The 17,655-nt window shown below is 39.7% G+C and overlaps 1 protein-coding gene across 1 annotated transcript; it reads right to left on the reverse strand.

Annotated features, from left to right (window-relative positions):
* Positions 1–854: 854 nt before the first annotated feature.
* LOC137972506 (hemicentin-2-like) lies at positions 855–15,996 on the reverse strand. Its single transcript, XM_068819259.1, has 6 exons — positions 15,611–15,996; positions 14,579–15,232; positions 13,250–14,388; positions 5,946–6,237; positions 4,898–5,551; positions 855–4,113 (listed from the first exon to the last, which is right to left on the reverse strand). The coding sequence occupies exons 1-6, from the start codon at positions 15,861–15,863 to the stop codon at positions 2,951–2,953; spliced, it is 4,155 nt and encodes a 1,384-aa protein (XP_068675360.1). The 5' UTR covers positions 15,864–15,996; the 3' UTR covers positions 855–2,950.
* Between the last annotated feature and the right edge of the window lie 1,659 nt (positions 15,997–17,655).

Below are 17,655 nucleotides of genomic sequence, written 5' to 3' on the forward strand. Positions count from 1 at the left end.
GGAGGACTGGGGAGAAAGATTTTAACGCCGTATCCCACAACCGCGCGCGGTCTCATTTTCTAATTCAACATGGCGGAGGCGAGGGTTAGATCTCGTCGGGCCTACTTGAATGTTCATTCAGTAATAGGAAATGTGGTAGACACGGAATGATCCGTTGAGTTTTGGCGATGGAAATACCGCAGGGAGTTTGGAAACAACACCTAAGGCCGCGCGCGGTTGTGGGATACGGCGTTAAAATTTTTCTTCCCAGTCCTCGTCACCAGATCACCTGGATAGGAAAAGCACTTAATTTCCGATACGAGACTCCTACTATGTATAACATAGCAAACTAATTCAGTGAATTTTTAACAATCATGCGTAAGAAGGCCGCGGTGCGTTGCTTGTTCTCTCAGGCATTGTTCCATGCGTCGTTCCCAGGGATTCTCCCCTTCTCATCGCCTGAAGCGAGCGAGAGGAACCTTTTATTGTAACCCAAGGTTCATACTAGATTTACTGCGCGCGTGTATTGCAACCACCATATAATTCATCAAATTTTACCGAGGACAGCGTTTGAATTATGGTTTTGCTAGTGATCGAGGAAATACTCCAAGATCAAATCGGACACTAAGAGATATCCTCAAACGTAATCTATTACAGAAACATGGTGTTTCCTATGGGCGCCATAATAATTTCTTGCAATGGTGTGCAACATAACTTCCGGGCAAATAACACAAAAGCAGTCTTTGATGATTTCTCCCTGGTCATCTATTTTCACAGTTATAGACAGCAAACACGTTGTTTACAACTGACTTAATAATTGCAGTCAAGGTTCGTTTTAAGGCGGAGGCTTCGAGCTGAAAAAAAAACATGCAACATTTTCCGTTTCCTTTATTTTATTAGTTGTAATCTTCGTTTTTGGCACTAAGAGAAGGGCATACCTCTTATTTTATAGATAAATCAGTAGATAACTGAACTCGTTTACGATTAAAAAAATACCATACTTCGTCTTACTTTAATTAATATTTACGGCCTTGTGGAGTGACAACCAAAATTCCTGCCAAACTCTCGCTGCACGCGTGGCAATTGGCTCTAGTAACTAAGTAAAGTAATGATCCACATGATCCACGATGCAAAAGAGAGAATTACTTTCATTAAAAACACTGGGAAATTAAAATGATGCTTATTTTCTGCTTTCCAAAACATTTGATAGAAGTTACAAAAGTCACAGTCTTCAGTGCCTGTTACCGAAAAAATGCACTAAAATCCTGTTGGACTCTAAGAAATGTGCTCACACATAACTTGTGCATGTGGTAGTTCCCCATGGTTGCTTGGAACATCGTAAGATCGACACACTTTAAAAGTACCCGTTATCAGATAATCAGTGCATAATTTACAATCTTCAAATTAGACCATATTCGTATTCCCAGTACTGGACTGGAACTAGCTTGCAGTGGAGGCTAATGCGGGGGAATATATTAAAAAGTATTTGCATTCGAAAAGATTTCCCCGCATTAGCCTCCATTGCAAGCTAGTTCCAGTCCAATACTGAGAATACGAATATGGTCTATTCGATTCGATTTATCATGAAAGTACATATTGACATAGAAACTATTGAGATCTTCTAGGACCATGAACGAATCTAAGTAAATTTCGCTAGGTAAAATGATGTTCCTTTCGAAAAACGGAAAGTGTCCCTCAAACTATTTGCGGTTCCGATTTATCAATAACTCAATCTGCGACTGCAGCAGTATGTAACGGTGTATCACATATTAGTATCACCCAACTAGTGGACTGAATGCTAATCCTGCATTTTGATTGGCTACCCAACTATTTCTTTAACTTGCATTTGCTAACGTTGCTATTGCCTTTTCTGTCCGACTAGCTGGGTGATACTAAAACAATTAGACCCTTTGCCCTCAAGGGCCACGGGTCTAATTGTTAAGTAGAGACCTTTAGATCGGAGGATAAGGACCACTACAATTACGAGTTTTCCGTTCTGAGCACGCGCACTTAAAAAAATGTCGGCCTCCAAACCTTATGCGCATGCTCAGTACAGAAAATTCATACTCGTAGTGGTTTGCGATCTAAAGGTCCCTAATATAAAACAAGACGAAAGCAAATTTTATCCCTTTCGCTCAAAAGACCACTTGTCTTATATTTGACCTCCAGCGTAGGATCCTCAAACATTTAAACAAGCAGAGTAATATAAAATAAATATCAAAAAGTGTCAGTGTCAGAAAATGATTAACAAAAAAGCTAGTGACACTTTTTGATATTTATTTTATTTCACTCTACTTGTTTATTCATTTTAAAGTGTCACGCATCTCCTACAAAAAGTTTTCCTCAAACATTTTAACGTTCCTCATTGTTGCAGTTCGATAAATGTAGATAGGGTAAAATTAGACATGTAGATTTAAAGTGCTACTGTGACCAAAAATCAATTCTACTTTTTCTTTATATTTCAAAACTATGTTAAGTCAAAACTAAGTGACCGACGTTTTAAGTCTTCATTTCAAAAAGACGCCTGCTCATTTTGAATGAAATTTTCCTTATTAATGGTCCGTCATTACTAACTTTAAAGTCTTGAGAGAGCTGGATCAAGGATAAGATGACGTGAAAGTTTCGAACTTTGAGACTTTTAAACTAGTGTTTTGCATGTATACTAAGCTGCGTTTACACGCTGCAATTTTAAGCTAGTGAGGCTTTGACGTCATCTTATCCTCGATCCAACCCTCTCAGGTCCAAGCGGTCAGTCTTGAACGTGAATAATGGTGGACCGTGAAATCCTAAACTTGCAGTCAAAGAAAACAGCCTTTGGATAAAATTCGAAGCTCAAGATGCTATCAGTCAGGTGTCAAGGAAACACGCTTTCAAAATCTTAAGGAAAAAGGGATGTGATTTTTTTGATCATATTAGCACCTTAAAAAAAACTGTTTCATGAACTTGGGCTGTGGCGTCATCTTTTCCAAGTTCACACTATGCCATAGCACTTCAGTTTACCCAGTGTATGATAACCTTTTTGGCTGGATCCTCCGCCGGTATCCCCAAACCTGAGTTGTTTGACTGGAAGGCGTGTCTTGTCTGTGAGGAGACCGCTGTCTTCACGCCACACACCATCGTTCTTATCACAGTTGCAACCGTAACTGGGGTTTGCACATGAGTTGGTCATCCCGCATGCGCACTTACCACCGACTGACGCTCCACCCCAGTACGTCATCTTAACAGAATCCCGTGACACCCACCATCCGTATGGATTGTTCTTGTTATTGTAGACCAACACTGAATCATGACATTCATACTTAATAAACTGTTCACAATGTGAAGAGACTCTGGTGAGACTCGCCAGCTGAGACAAACTTGCTCCTGTGTAATGAATGTTACGTGAGTAGCTGCCTCGGCCACCCCAAGTTTTGCCATTATATACATAGGTTCTGCTTTCACTGTCGTGACTGATAACTGTCACGCCAACACCATTCTTGTCTGTCATGTCGCAATATACTGTGAAGGGTTCCAGACCTCCTGGGCCATCAGGATCAATGACGTAATTTCCGCTTAAGCTGCTGCCGTACTTCCGTATTTCAGAGCAGGATGTCCCATCAACAGGAATGTTGAGTCTCACCTTAGCTTCTATTGTTGTCAGTGCATTAGTTGCTCTGCAGGTGTACGTTCCCTGGTGAGATTTTTTAACATTTCGAAGAATCAGTGTTCCATTTAATAACACATTTGAATCAAGAACAAGTGAGCGCTTTTCATCCTTTGCCCAATTAATAATAGTTTTCATGTCGCTCTCGGTCACACACGGAAGATGGACACTGTAACCAATCGCTGCTGTTATATCTTTTGGAGGACGGACTTTAAACCGCAGACGAGAAAATACTGTGAGTTGAGCCACTGCTGTTGTTGAGCCCAGAATATTGAGAGCCTTGCAAATGTAAGTTCCTCTATCTTTCTTTGCCACTTTTGATATTATCAAGATTCCCTTCGTCACTTTTGTTTTTCCGACTGGTAAACTACCAACTGATTTGGACCATGTGACACTTGGCTGCGGCTGACCTGTAGCATTGCACGGGATGGTGACATTTTGCTCTTCTTCTGCCCATATTTCGTTGGATGGCAGCAAAAGTCGAGGCGCGACTGTCAAATATAAAAGCAACAGTCAAGAAACTGGACTAAAATTCTGCTTGGTAAAAATGTTGCTACAATACAAATAAAAATAGGTACTCGGTGAGTACACGTTCACGTGTCTACTGCGGATTGGTAGTTTCTAACGTAGGGGAGTGTTGTGGGTGATATTTATGACACTCTAATTACATGAAGTTAATCCATACTTTTATATAGGATGTCACTTTTGGCTATGGATTCAAGCAATTTACTGAAGCACAAACTGCTTTATGATCAGTGAAAATGTGGTGTTATTTGGAATACTGGTTAATCGGTGTTTATATGGTCCAAACATGTTCTTCTTTGGTTGTATACTGTGTGGCAAATGGCCTGTAACTGTTATCTCTGATGAAAAGGTTGTTCAGTTTTCATTTAGCCAGTTATAATTGAAGTCGACGATGAATATGCAATACTCCGAAGAATGTTGTTGCAGCAATTGTCTTAATGCCCGAATCTAGCTTAAAAGGGTCCCGGAGAAATGAAGAGAGTTTCATATACCTGTATTGGTGATAATTCAACACTACAAAATGATACACGCCGATGACAACAAAGCCTTTAAAACTAAAACTAAAAAAAAGCTGAAATCAAATGGTGATCATATTCTTTAATTCATCAATCAAAGTGTTGTAAATTCGGACCAACAGTTCATTGTTCGATTCTGTTAATTCTCTTATCAGTTCAAATTTCGATACGACAGACAGATCCACAACTTACAGGTTACGCTAACTTGAGACAAGAATAACAAAATAGAACTTACACTGAACAGTCAGCTTAGCTGATGCATTAGTGCTTCCTAACAAGTTCTCTGCTCTGCAGCTGTAAAGTCCTCCGTCTCCAGGTCTAACATCCCTCACAATCAGAGCGCCACTGAGTTCAATCACGTGACGTCCAGCCGGAAGTGAGGAATTCAGCTTAGACCACTCGACTTTTGGTAATGGATTTCCATTGGCTGAACATTTCAAGATGGCTGTTTGACTTTCATTAATAGTGGTTTCCGTTGGAGGCTGAATCAGAGAAGGAGCTAAGATGGACTGACCCGGCTCACCTTTAAGGCCCTTTTGTCCTGGCGGGCCGGTTGGTCCCGCGGGACCAGTATTACCAGGAATCCCCATATCCCCTTTCATGCCCGTCAGTCCTTGAGGTCCTATTGGGCCGTGTTTGCCAGGAGGTCCCTCTGGCCCGGGTCTCCCAGGGGGTCCTGGTCTACCCCGGGTTCCCGGTTTTCCTCGTTTCCCACTATTTCCTTTTTGTCCTGATAGGCAGAGAGTTTCATCTTTGGCACAAATTTTGTTTTGCAGTGTTTGAAGCTCTTGTTTGATCAGCAGTTTTACATCAGAGGCTGATCGGACAGATTTCAGTTGTGACTGTTCGGGTGAAGCTCGTGTTTGTCTGGACCAGGTGTGTTGATAACCTTATCAAAACATGAAATTGATATCAAGAATTTTCTTCGACAGATGCATTTATGGCTCAATTCAGGAACTACATTGAATACTCGCCACCTCACTGGTTGCTACTGAGAATATTCCACAGGGCATTTTGACATGCCTGTCCTAGCAGTGCAAATAAGTATTAAAAGTTACATGATTCAAAGCTAAAAGCCACGATACATGATAATGTCAGCTTTTTTCTAAGCTACGGCTGACAGTAAACAGACTTTATGTTTGATTTATCTCCAGTGAATTTGAATGGCATAAACGGTGCAAATTTATAAATATTTAACTCTTTTCACAAATAAAACCAGGACTAACTAACAGTGATACCTTTACAAATCTCATATGTATATCAAGAATAATGGAATAACTGACCTCTTGTTTGCTTCCATTGATCTTTATCATCTCGCCATTCTCTGTAATTCTGCTGTACTTTTCGTAGGATTTTAGTCTCGAGCTGATCACAGGATGTTACTGAGTGTGATATCAGTCGATGGTGTTCTTGTATTCTGAGTTCTACATGAATCAGTGCGATGCAACACACAAGAGACAACAGCAAACCAGACGCAGAACACAAGCTGCCAAATCTGTTGGTCCGCTTGTCCTCTTGTTTATGTTTCATGGTTTTAGTATGGCTTTTTTCAACACTTTTTGACTTTGGTGTTTTCTTGATTTGTTAAACTCGCGGCTTACGAATCACGCGCTGATCCTTTTTTGAAAGAATTGCAGTAATGAACAAACGAAATGTTCGAAAATGTACTATGTCGAGAAATGAAACTCTATACCCAGTCTTGTTGATACGTTGTATTTTAGATTTTGTGATACAGGAAGTGTATCAATTTACGCAGGTCAGCCGGATTTTCATAATGTATGGAAGCACTTTAATTCCTCAAGGTTACCCCATTGGAAGCTGAAATCGTTTTACTGGAGTAGAAACTGGAGTGTAGGGAGGTGATGTTGCGATGTTGGGTGCAAACAGTGTAAACAACACTTTTGGATTCTTTTGTAGCGCATTGCTGGGCTATTATGTCTAGAAATTTAATTTCTTCTTAAACGGCGAGGGCATAAAAATGGACTTTGTTCTGCCTTGCACTCGATCCTGGTCAGAGGCGAAGTAGGTATGTAATCACGGTAATACTGAAAACTTAAATGGCTTCATTTCGTACGTACTGAGATTACACATGAAAAAAACCCCGCGTAAAATTTGTGCGAAATACATAATCAACCAATCGGAAAAGCAAACGACTATGAAAATACATCGTTCGTCCAATCAGAGACACGAACAATAGTACTTCACAGTGGAGGGTAACAAGCGCGCGGCTTCAGTTTCTGCAAAAACAAAATGGAAGAGGAACTACATTTTAAAGTAAGAGCCTCGGCTCAGTCTCAGCAAAGCACCAGCATTCAGTAGCGTTATTTTAGTGGAGCAGTGATCCAAGGTGGACATTTCTCAGTTACAATTAACGCCGTGAATCAGTCGCCAAAAATAATCCCACCAGAAAAACGGACAGGGAAACGACTCTTCGTCTTGTGATGAGATTTTGGCATTGGTTATTTTTAAAACCGAAGTTGTCCCATTTTTTTTGCTAGTTTTTATACCTCATAATTGTAAGCATCTGCAAATTCGTGATGCCATCTAAAAATTGAGTGTGTAAAGAAATAAACTAAAAAAATATTTTTACTGGCAACAGAGACTGAATATGACGCCGCGTTGCGGATTTAGGCTTTGTTTATGTAAATAAAATTTGCTCTTGCACTTAAATGGCTTCCAATCTTTGAAATGCGTCGGTCAGTAAGGAAAAATCTCTGTGTATGAAAGTAGACGCTCCGTGAGCGTAAACTTGGTTGCCTGTGGGACATGCTACACAAAAACAGAGGGCACTGAGCTGGGTAGTAATGAATGCGCTGAAACTGGATTTTCCCAGGAGAGATGCTGAAAATTGAAAAAGAGAAAAAAGCCTAATAGGTACTCCTGGTATCTCCCCCAATGGACGAAGCAGGCTAGGGGATCGAGCCCGAATGCGGCGTATTTCTCATCATCCCCGGAGCTGCTCAGTCCGGAAACGAAACAATACTTATTTTTTGTTTAAATCCTCAGAAACGAAACGTCAGGGTGAATTATTTACATGATGAGGTTGAGTGGCCAATCAAAACAGAGTTTGTAATTGAAAATCTAAACATCTATGAAATGCGAAAACAAACTTGCGAACACGTAAACTTGAATTATCGCAAATCATAATGCTGACAAACACAAAAGCGAAGGAAATAGTTAATAAATATGAAGTTTTTTTACTATCTGAATGATTTTGGGTTAGATTAAAGCGATATATTGTTGACAAATCTTCGTGTTAATGAGTAATGTAAACAATTTTCGCATGTAAGTAGTTGCAATAAATTGGGTTAACCAGGAACCAGTTGAAGAAATATTGTTGGCTTCCCAAATAAACTTTATTTTACAATACAATGACTAACCAATATTTCATGACGTGCAAGACTATGGCTACCTATTAATCATTTGCAAGAGAGACGACTTGAAATACAAAATGGCTAAAAATTCTTGTCATCTTTACGAAAACAACTCTTATATCAAATATCAACCCACATATGTAAATTAGTTCCAACAGGATTAATCCATAAAGACAAAAAGTCTCACAAAACCTTTCCAGACAAAAATGTTATTGAACAAACAACATATTTGCTATTAGAGGGAAGATTTTCAATTACAAACTCTGTTTTGATCCGCCACTCTTTAAACAGTTCACCCTGAAGTCAAAATAGGTACGTTTCGTTTCTGAGGAAACAAAGCAAAAACGAGTGCGAGTGTTTTATCGGGGTTTCCAGACTCCCGAGAAACAGATGAAAGCACGAGACCGAAGGTCGAGTGCGTTTATTGTTTCGAGGTGTCTGGATACCCCGATGAGGCACGAAGCACGAGGTTTTGGTATAGCTTCTTAAACGAGTGGCCAGCTATTGTTATTTATTATTGTTTTGTCGTCTCGTTAATTAAACAATAGCTATATGTGATAAAAACAGTTTGGATGGAATGTGTCATTTGGGAGTTGTGCAAATTAATTTAGTGATTACCATAATCAGTTGTTTGTGCAACATGGATGAGTCAAGTTCAAGGTTTCGGCAAAACTTTTCGACGAGGAAAACTAGTGTGTTATCATTTCTGTTCCGAAATCCGCGGTTTACAAGAACAAGTGGGCGTTATAGATTTTTCGAGAATGGCAAGACCACGGAGCGCTCAAGATATGAATTATCGAGCCAGACGGACTGTTCAAAGGTGAATGTGCAAGAGTTGACTGAAAGCATTGAAAGCATGAAACTACCGGCTATCCAAGTTCGTGTAGGAGATTCAAAATAAGTCGGTTTACAGTAGTGTTAGCGGCTTAAAGCGTTCAAATTTCTGTTGGGTGAGATGTTATTTAGTTAGAATTAATTTTTTCATATCACATGATGTTTTTCTGGAATTAGTAGACATTTGGATACTGTATCCAAATCTTTAAAGATTTTCATCTAGTTTTTCATTGGGCATCCAAACCGCATCCACGTGACGTGGTATACAGTTGTTGATTGGTGGACTCGAGTTATGAATTATTAATAGTTGAGAAATTATGTTCAGAGGCGATAGGGACGATTATATGGAAACACTACTCAGACAATCGCCAACTACCCGGGCGACTGAGACGACCTCGATTGTCCAGAGAGAACTGAGTTCTTTGCAGACGATCGAGGTCGTCTCAGTCGCTCGGGTCGTTAACGATCTTCTGGGTAGTGTTTCCATATAATCACCCCAGTCGTTTCAAATAATGTTCAGGCGATCGCGCTCGGGACGATCTGGACGGTCAAATGGAAACCAGGCTTTAACTGACGTGCCGGCCATAGTAAAGGCTACCTGTAGCCTCTTGCTTATATGAGTTGTGATCAATGCATACCTCCAAAATTTAGTGTGATCAGCCAAATAAGTTTTATTGGTAAAAAGATTTAGAGAAACATTGGCATTCTGTATAAACTTTGTTATTTTATCAACTTCAACATTTTGGTAAATGTATATTATGCTGTAACATATCCTTTTTAAATTCGATGAGTATTCCAGTCCAATATTTGAAAATTTTATTCATTGTCAAGTTGCCTGATCTTGTTTTGGTAGATTTTTACCCTCTGTCTGGTTAAAAACAGACAGCTACAACACAAGAATTGCTTAAAAAATGATTGGAACTCTTTGAAGGAGTGTACGAAAACCCTTTCTTTTTCTAAATTTAGGACTCGATTAAACTTTATCTTATTTTAGACTATTAGGAATGGTTTTGTTTTTGGGTAGTTGTGTCTTTTCTAATGATACTATACTTGCGTAAGTTTTGCTAAGTTTTGTCGTTTCATTCATTTCAATTCTGTGTAATCTAGTGTTATCTCTTTATAGGTACTATTTCTATGAATTTTGGTTTTACTTTAATTTATCGAACTATAGCCGGGCTTCGAAAAATTTAATTCTAAGTTATAGTCGTTATATTAATTCATGTTTATACTGTGTATTATACTTCAGTTCCCTTCTTGCTGTCTCTGTCTGTCTGTATTCTGTACATGTGTCTGTATGTGTGTTTGTGCCTTCTGGCTGACCTGTAATTTAATTTATTGTAATCAACAGTTGCCATTAATAAGTTACCCGGCTGCCCGGCTCCGCTAGCCCTTAGGGTTATTCCAGGCAGCCAGTACTCTATTTGTTTAGTTAATATTAAGGCAAGAATAGAGTGCAATAAAGCTTCTTCTTCTTCTGCTCTGATCTGCTCCGGTCAGCGCTTTCAAAGCTTTGTTAACAGCGCGCAAAACGCCAGTTGTTCTTTTGTCTTCAAGAAAAATAATGTTGAAGTTCAAGTGCCATGCACTGATAATATTTTCATCACTAAAGAGGCACTTTGTCGAAAAAACTTCGCATTGAATTCCCAGTGTTTTTATTTTTCCCAGGGACAATGACAAAACTACAGCGGATATTGAATTAAATGGATCTCAAAAGGTGTTTTCTGATAAAAGATTTCTTGCTGCCAAGTCGGAATGCAATCGTGACGGGGATGCAGAGAAGGTGAATCTGGCAAGCTACCATACAAAACGGTACGTTAATTAAGCGTTTCAAAGTACTTGTGAAATCGACATGTCCACCCTGAGGTACAAAAAGACCAAATTGAACGATGATAGTTAAGCAACTTATTCCCTCAACCTCTTCACATGGAGCGAGCGCGGGAAGCACTTCAGTTCCAATATGGGGCCCCTTGTATGTCTAACAACATAGTAAGCAAATTCAGAGAATTTTCGACAATCATGCGCACAAAGGCTCGCTGCGTTGCTTGGTCTCATGCGTCGTTCCCAGGGTTTCTCCTCTTCTTATCGCCTGGAGCGAGCAAGAGGAGGTTGTTATTGTAACCCAAGGTTGATGGTGGAAATACAGCGCATGCGCATTGCAACCTCGATGTCATCAAATTCTACCGAGGCCAGTGTTTGAATCTCGGTTTTGCTGGTGATCGAGGAAATACTACAAGATCAAGTCGGACACTACGAGATACCATAAAATGTAATCTGTTGACGAAATATTTGCGTATGGCCGCCACAATTAATCTGCAATGGTGAACAACGTAAAGAAATAACACAAAAGCAACCTTTGATGATTTCCACTCGGTCTTGTATTTGCACAGTTACAGCAAACGTAACACGTTGCTTACAACTGACTTAATAATTGCAGACGATAGAAATAGGAATCCTTGCCCTGAGGATGATGTGTTATAATTCCTGTTATAAATCTCTCAGATGGATTTATCCTGCATGTACGTAATGTTCTTAATTATTTGATGGCAAAGGGGATGCGGATGGGTAGCATTGGTAAAGTCAGGCACTCATTTATACTACTCTTAAAATAACACTATGGTTGCTTTATATATGAATATCGTATACGTATCTACAGCAACCATCATAGTGTTCCCTTCTGGCGTAGTTAATAAGAGATGGGCTTCAAGAGTAAACATATATTTCGCAGTTAATGTTGTCGGAAACTTGGCCACTTTGCTTCTTCAGATAAATAGTTTCAAAATCATTAAAGGCTGTATAAAATAAGTAAGTCTATTATTTTCTTTTCACTTGTCCTGGTTCTTTCGTTTTTTAGTCCAAACGAATTCCTCCATCAATGAAAGTGCAATACGTTTTCCGAAGCACGCTAAGGATGTTACTAGTTATATAAAATCGGGTCACCTTTTGCTACCAAGGATAATTTCGCCGTTTATCACATAATAATAATAATAATAATAATAATAATAATAATAATAATAACAATAACAATAACAATAACAATAATAATAACAATAATAACAACAATAATAACAATAATAAAAATAACAATAATAACAATAATAAAAATAACAATAACCTTTATTTAAAGAGGGTAACACCTATTACTATAAACGTTTTCTCCCTAGCGGCCCTCTAAGTGCTTCAGACGATGACATCTTGTTACCAAGTGACAGTGACGTCATCAAATTCTAAAATCAAAGTCGCAAGGTCTTTTTAATATTTATCTAAAGGAGGTTGAAGATGACCTAGAAATAAATCTCTTTTCAAGTTAGTCCGTGACGGCTTTCCTTTCGAAAGAAAACGCAAATGATAGAGGATTTGTGCATTTCAAACGCTGGGACATTAAAATGATGCCTATTTTGTGTCGATTATTTGAAAACTTTCGGTAGAAGATAAAGGAGAGGATCTTGCTGGGCTATAAGAGATGTGCCCACACATAGCTTATTCACGTAATATTTGCCCATGGTCCCTATACTATGCTTGGAACATCGTAATATCGACACTCGCACTTTCGAAGTACCCGTTGTAGTGTGATCAGTGCATAATTTACAATAATTAAACTCGATTCGATTTAAATGAACATACATTTACATGGAAACCATCGAGATCTTCTGAGTACGATAAAAGTCATAAAAGTATCGTTAACTTATTGAACCCGACAAGAGAAAAAACGTTTCCCGAAAATACTTGAACTTAAAATTGTATTAAAATATGTTAACTTGGCATTTAATTTGTGGACTTATGGTCTGTAAAGACGTGGTTACGACCGCGCTGAAATCTGATTTCATTTTTAAGGATTAATGATTTGGAGGGCCTTTCAAACTATTTGCGGTTCCGATTGATCAATAACTAAGTCTGCCACAGCAGCAGTAAGTAACGGAGTATCACATAATATCAGAAACCCATAAGGGTTGAAACGTGTTACGGCCCCTTGTGTGCTGGGAAACAAGCTTCTGAATATTCAATTTGCTAAGTACCATATTTGGAACAACAAGAGCGAGGGGTTTCCAAATATGGTACTTAGCACTGAAACATTCAACCAATCAGTTCGCACTGAATATTCGGAAGCTTTGAACGCGCGTTACACATTTCAACCCTTATGGGTTTCTGATAATATTAAACAAGACGAAAACAGTGTTTCAAGAGTTTCTCCTTTTGGCTCATAAGACCATGCACTTGTTCTTCATTTGACCTCCTGGGTAAGGTCCTTAAAAGATATTGTTGAATTCACGTGTTTCATTGCCGCGCTTCGATAGATATGATTGGGTAAAATTAGACATGTAGATTTAAAGTAAATTTGTTCATGAACTTTGGATGTGACGTCATGTGTCCCAAGTTCACACTATGCCATAGCACTTTAGCTTACCCAGTGTGTGATACCCTTTTTCGTTTCTTCCGGCGGTATCCCCAAACCTGAGTTGTTTGACTGGAAGGCGTGTCTTGTCTGTGAGGAGACCGCTGTCTTCACGCCGTACATAATCGTTTTTATCACAGTTGCAACCAAAACTGGGGTTTGCACATGAGTTGGTCATCCCGCATGCGCACTTACTACTGACTGACGCCCCACCCCAGTACGTCATCTTAAGAGAATCACGTGACACCCACCATCCGTATGGATCGTTATTGTAAAACAACACTGAACCATAACATTCATACTGAATAAACTGTTCACAACGTGCAGAGATTGTGGTGAGACCTGCCAGCTGAGACAAACTGGCTCCTGTGTAATGAATGTCACGTGAATAGCTACCTTGATGACCATAACCAATGACGTATGTTCTGCTTTCACTGTCGTGACTGATAACTGTCACGCCGACACCATTCTTGTCAGTCATGTCGCAGTACACTTTAAATGGTGCCAGACCTCCTGGGCCATCTGGATCGATGATGTAATCTCCGTTTAAAGTGCTGACATATTTTCGTATGACAGAACAGGATGTTGCATCAACGGGAGTGTTGAGTTTCACCTTAGCTTCAATTGTTTTCAGTGCATTGGTTGCTCTGCAGGTGTAAGTTCCTTGGTGAGATTTTTTAACATTTTGAAGAATCAGTGTTCCATTTAACAACACATTTGAATCAAGAACAAGTGAACGCTTGTCATCCTTCGCCCAAGTAATGGTGGTTTTCATGTCGCTCTCGGCCAAACAGGGAAGATGGAAACTGTAACCAATCACTGGTGTTACGTCTTTTGGAGGACGGACTTTAAAACGCAGACGAGAAAATACTGTGAGTTGAGCTACTCCTATTGTTGATCCTAGAATATTCACCGCTTTACAAATGTATGTATCTCTATCTTTCTTTGACACATTGTTTATTATTAAGTTTCCCTTCGTCACTATTGTTTTCCCGACTGGCAAGCGACCAAATGCTTTAGACCATGTGATCCTAGGCTGCGGCTGACCAGTAGCATTGCAGGGGATGGTGACATTTTGTTCGTCTTCCGCCAATATTTCAGTGGATGGCAAGAAAAGCCGAGGAATGACTGTCAAAAAAGGAACAATCAAGTTATATGCTTGCTTGATGCAAATTTCGCATGCATAAAAAAGCAACTTTTGAAGTGCTCTATCAATATTTAACAAACTTATTTTTACGGCACTGATTTTTACTCAAGATTTGAAATGAATTAGCACCTAAGAAAAAGTGACGAAAAATAAATGACCAAGGCAACTTACACTGAACAGTCAGTTTAGCTGTAGCATTAGCGCTTGCCAACAAGTTTTCTGCTCTGCAGCTATAAACTCCTTGGTCTCGTGGTCTAACATCCCTCAGAATTAGAGCACCGCTGGCTTCAATCACGTGTCGTCCAGCCGGAAGTGATGAATTCAGCTTAGACCACGTGACTTTCGGTAATGGGTTTCCATTAGGTGTGCATTTCAAGATGGCTGTTTGACTTTCATTGATCGTGGTTTCTGTTGAAGGCTGAAGCAGAGAAGGAGCCGAGATGGATTGGCCCGGCTCACCTTTAGCGCCCTTTCGTCCTGGCGGGCCGGTTGGTCCCGCGGGACCAGTATTACCCGGAATCCCAATATCCCCTTTCATGCCTATGAATCCTTGAGGTCCCACTGGGCCGTGTTTACCAGGAGGTCCTTGTAGCCCGGGTCTCCCAGGGGGTCCTGGTCTACCCCGGATTCCCGGTCTTCCTCGTTTGCCACTATTTCCTTTTTGTCCTGATAGGCAGAGAGTTTCATCTTTGGCACAAATTTGGTTTTGCAGTGTTTGAAGCTCTTGTTTGATCAGCAGTTTTACATCAGAGGCTGATTGAACAGACTTCAGTTGTGACTGTTCGGGTAAAGTTCGTGTTTGTCTGGACCAGGTGTGTTGATAACCTTACGAAAACATGAAATTGATATCAAGAATTGTCAGCGACAGATGCATTCGACTATATAGTGTAATCCATGAACCTCCATTACTCCACTATTTCCGCTGATTTTGCGAATACTCCAGTACCGAGCATTTTCAACATGTCTATCCTAGCAGCACACATAATTAACAACACACACGATTCAAACCAAAAAGCATGATATAGCTCAAACTTCCGTTTGAGCTAAGGATGATAATAAAGAGAGGTGTTGTTCGATTTATCAAGAATGGCATTAACGGGGCAAATTTATAAATATTGAACTGCTTTAACATGTAAACCGGGACTAACCAACAGTGATACAGTTTAAAATTGAACATGTATCAAGAATCCTGGAGTAACTGACCTCTTGTGTGCCTCCATTGATCCTTATCATCTTGCCATTCTCTGTAATTCTGCTGTACTTTTCGTAGGATTTTAGTCTCGAACTGATCACAGAATGTTACTGAGTGTGATATCAGTCGATGTTGTTCTTGTAGTCTGAGTTCAACACGAATTACTGCGATAAAACACACAACAGACAACAGCAATCCAGACGCAGAACATAAGTTGACAAATCTGTTGGGCTTCTTGTCTTGCTTGTCTTTCCCTTGCATCATCGACTGAATTTTTACGCAAACTTTGCAACTGAGATATATTTAGTCGTTTCCTCTTCTTTTCTTTAGCTTGTTTTACAGCGTGCGTTGACTGAGATTTGAAGGCGCTTGCATTGTGTTAATCTGTGTAGGGCGCAATGGCCAAATATTATAAATACTACAACAAATGTATCAAATTACCTAATCCAGTATTACACGAAGTGCATCGTTAATTTTATTCCAGCTAAAAAGATAAAGGACGCATCTTGATTGGATCTTAAGGCCCTGTACTAATTTATAACTAATTTATTGTGTTGATATTACATGTATACTTGAACGTGAGATGTTGGCTAGATTATTATTTATCATTTAGCCCGGGTTAGAGTGATGGCAGTGATTCTCATTACGTTCACTTATAAAATGTTCACTGGTAAAGTGCCGGGTAAAGTGATCTCTCGTAAAGTTCGCGGTCCGACGCGTTCTGAAAACGCGCGACATCTGTTAGTGTGGGTCTACCGGGAATGGTGCGTGCATTTGTATGTGGTTTGAGCTTATTAGAGAGTCCCAGGGATTTTGGGGAACAACAGAACATGGCTAATTTGAACTGGGGAACACGAGAACAAGCTGACAAAATACTTAAGGGAACAAAGGAACATGAACAATTTTAGGGATCAAAAAGCTGGGAACACGTTTGAAAATCATTTCGGGAACAGGGGACCACAATCAATTTTTTTAAGGGAACATGGAACCCCCCCTCCCCTCCCTGGTAGGGACTCATTAGACACCTTATTTGCGCTCGGAATTTCAACGACTCCATTTTCGTTCATTGCCACGTATGCACGTTGGCTTAAATTTCGCGCATGCGCTATAAACTATGAATGAACCTTTGCACAACCATGCCACGCATGCGCTTTGGTTAACTTCGCGCAAGCGCTGTGCAGTCTTGAGTGCGATTGGTGACTGAACGCAAAAAAAAAGGCTAAGCCGAAATTTAAGCTCGGGCGTTTTCCCCGGAAAGCCCGAGTAAAAATCATTAACAAGGGCATTTAGTTAGGAAAAATGTAATTTATTGCGTATGTAAAGCTTACTTCACACATGCGCAGTTTAGGGCATCCTCACAACCTGTTATATTCCGTATATCATAACTTTATAGGTGTAGATCGCAGGACCGTTTATGTTTCTCTATTTTTTCCCTAGTTGGTATGATTGTGTTGCTATAGGCCACTTCGGAAAATACCATAATACTCTTTGTTTATCCCCTCAAATTTTGCATAAGCATTGTTTCCAGTTCCTCTTGGGACTTACAATGGCCCCAAGAGAAAACAAAAACAAAACTTATTCAAAAGTTGCGGGGATTTTTTTTTTTTTTTTTTACAAACAAAGAGTATTATGGTATTTTCCGAAGTGGCCTATTGTGATCTCTTGATAGGCTGCCTAAATGGCATCAGCTAATTGCAGTGCGTAAATCCCGAGCAAAATGAGAAAGGAATTATCCGTTGGAACTTTTATATTCTTTTATTTCAAAGATACAGTGTGCATTTAATAACTTGTGGTAATATTCTATAGCTATAGCTCAAGAAGCAATTTGAACTCTCAAGTCGCACTCAAAATTAATTACACCTCTTTTAAGGCGCTTTTACAATTTTTCGTGCAACTTGTCTCGCAACGCCATTGCGAGACAAGTTGCACGAATCATTGCCCAATGTAACATACCTTGCAACGGCCAGAAACGTTGCGAGGCCAGTTGAAGAAACCGTTGCGGAAAGTAGAATTGAGTTCTACTGTCCACAATGGTTGCGACGATTTATCTAAGCAT

The sequence above is a fragment of the Montipora foliosa genome, chromosome 10 (assembly GCF_036669935.1).
Source record: "Montipora foliosa isolate CH-2021 chromosome 10, ASM3666993v2, whole genome shotgun sequence".
Lineage (NCBI taxonomy): Eukaryota > Metazoa > Cnidaria > Anthozoa > Scleractinia > Acroporidae > Montipora > Montipora foliosa.

Bases quoted from the DNA above. Each gene is read 5' to 3' on its own strand.
- LOC137972506 (XM_068819259.1), bottom strand. From the start codon at position 15,863: ATGATGCAAGGGAAAGACAAGCAAGACAAGAAGCCCAACAGATTTGTC. The intron at 6,238-13,249 runs GTGTGAACTTGG...TAACAAATCAAG, and splicing joins AGCTAAAGTGCTATGGCATA to AAAACACCAAAGTCAAAAAG. The intron at 5,552-5,945 runs GTCAGTTATTCC...TGTTTTGATAAG, and splicing joins TCAATGGAAGCAAACAAGAG to GTTATCAACACACCTGGTCC.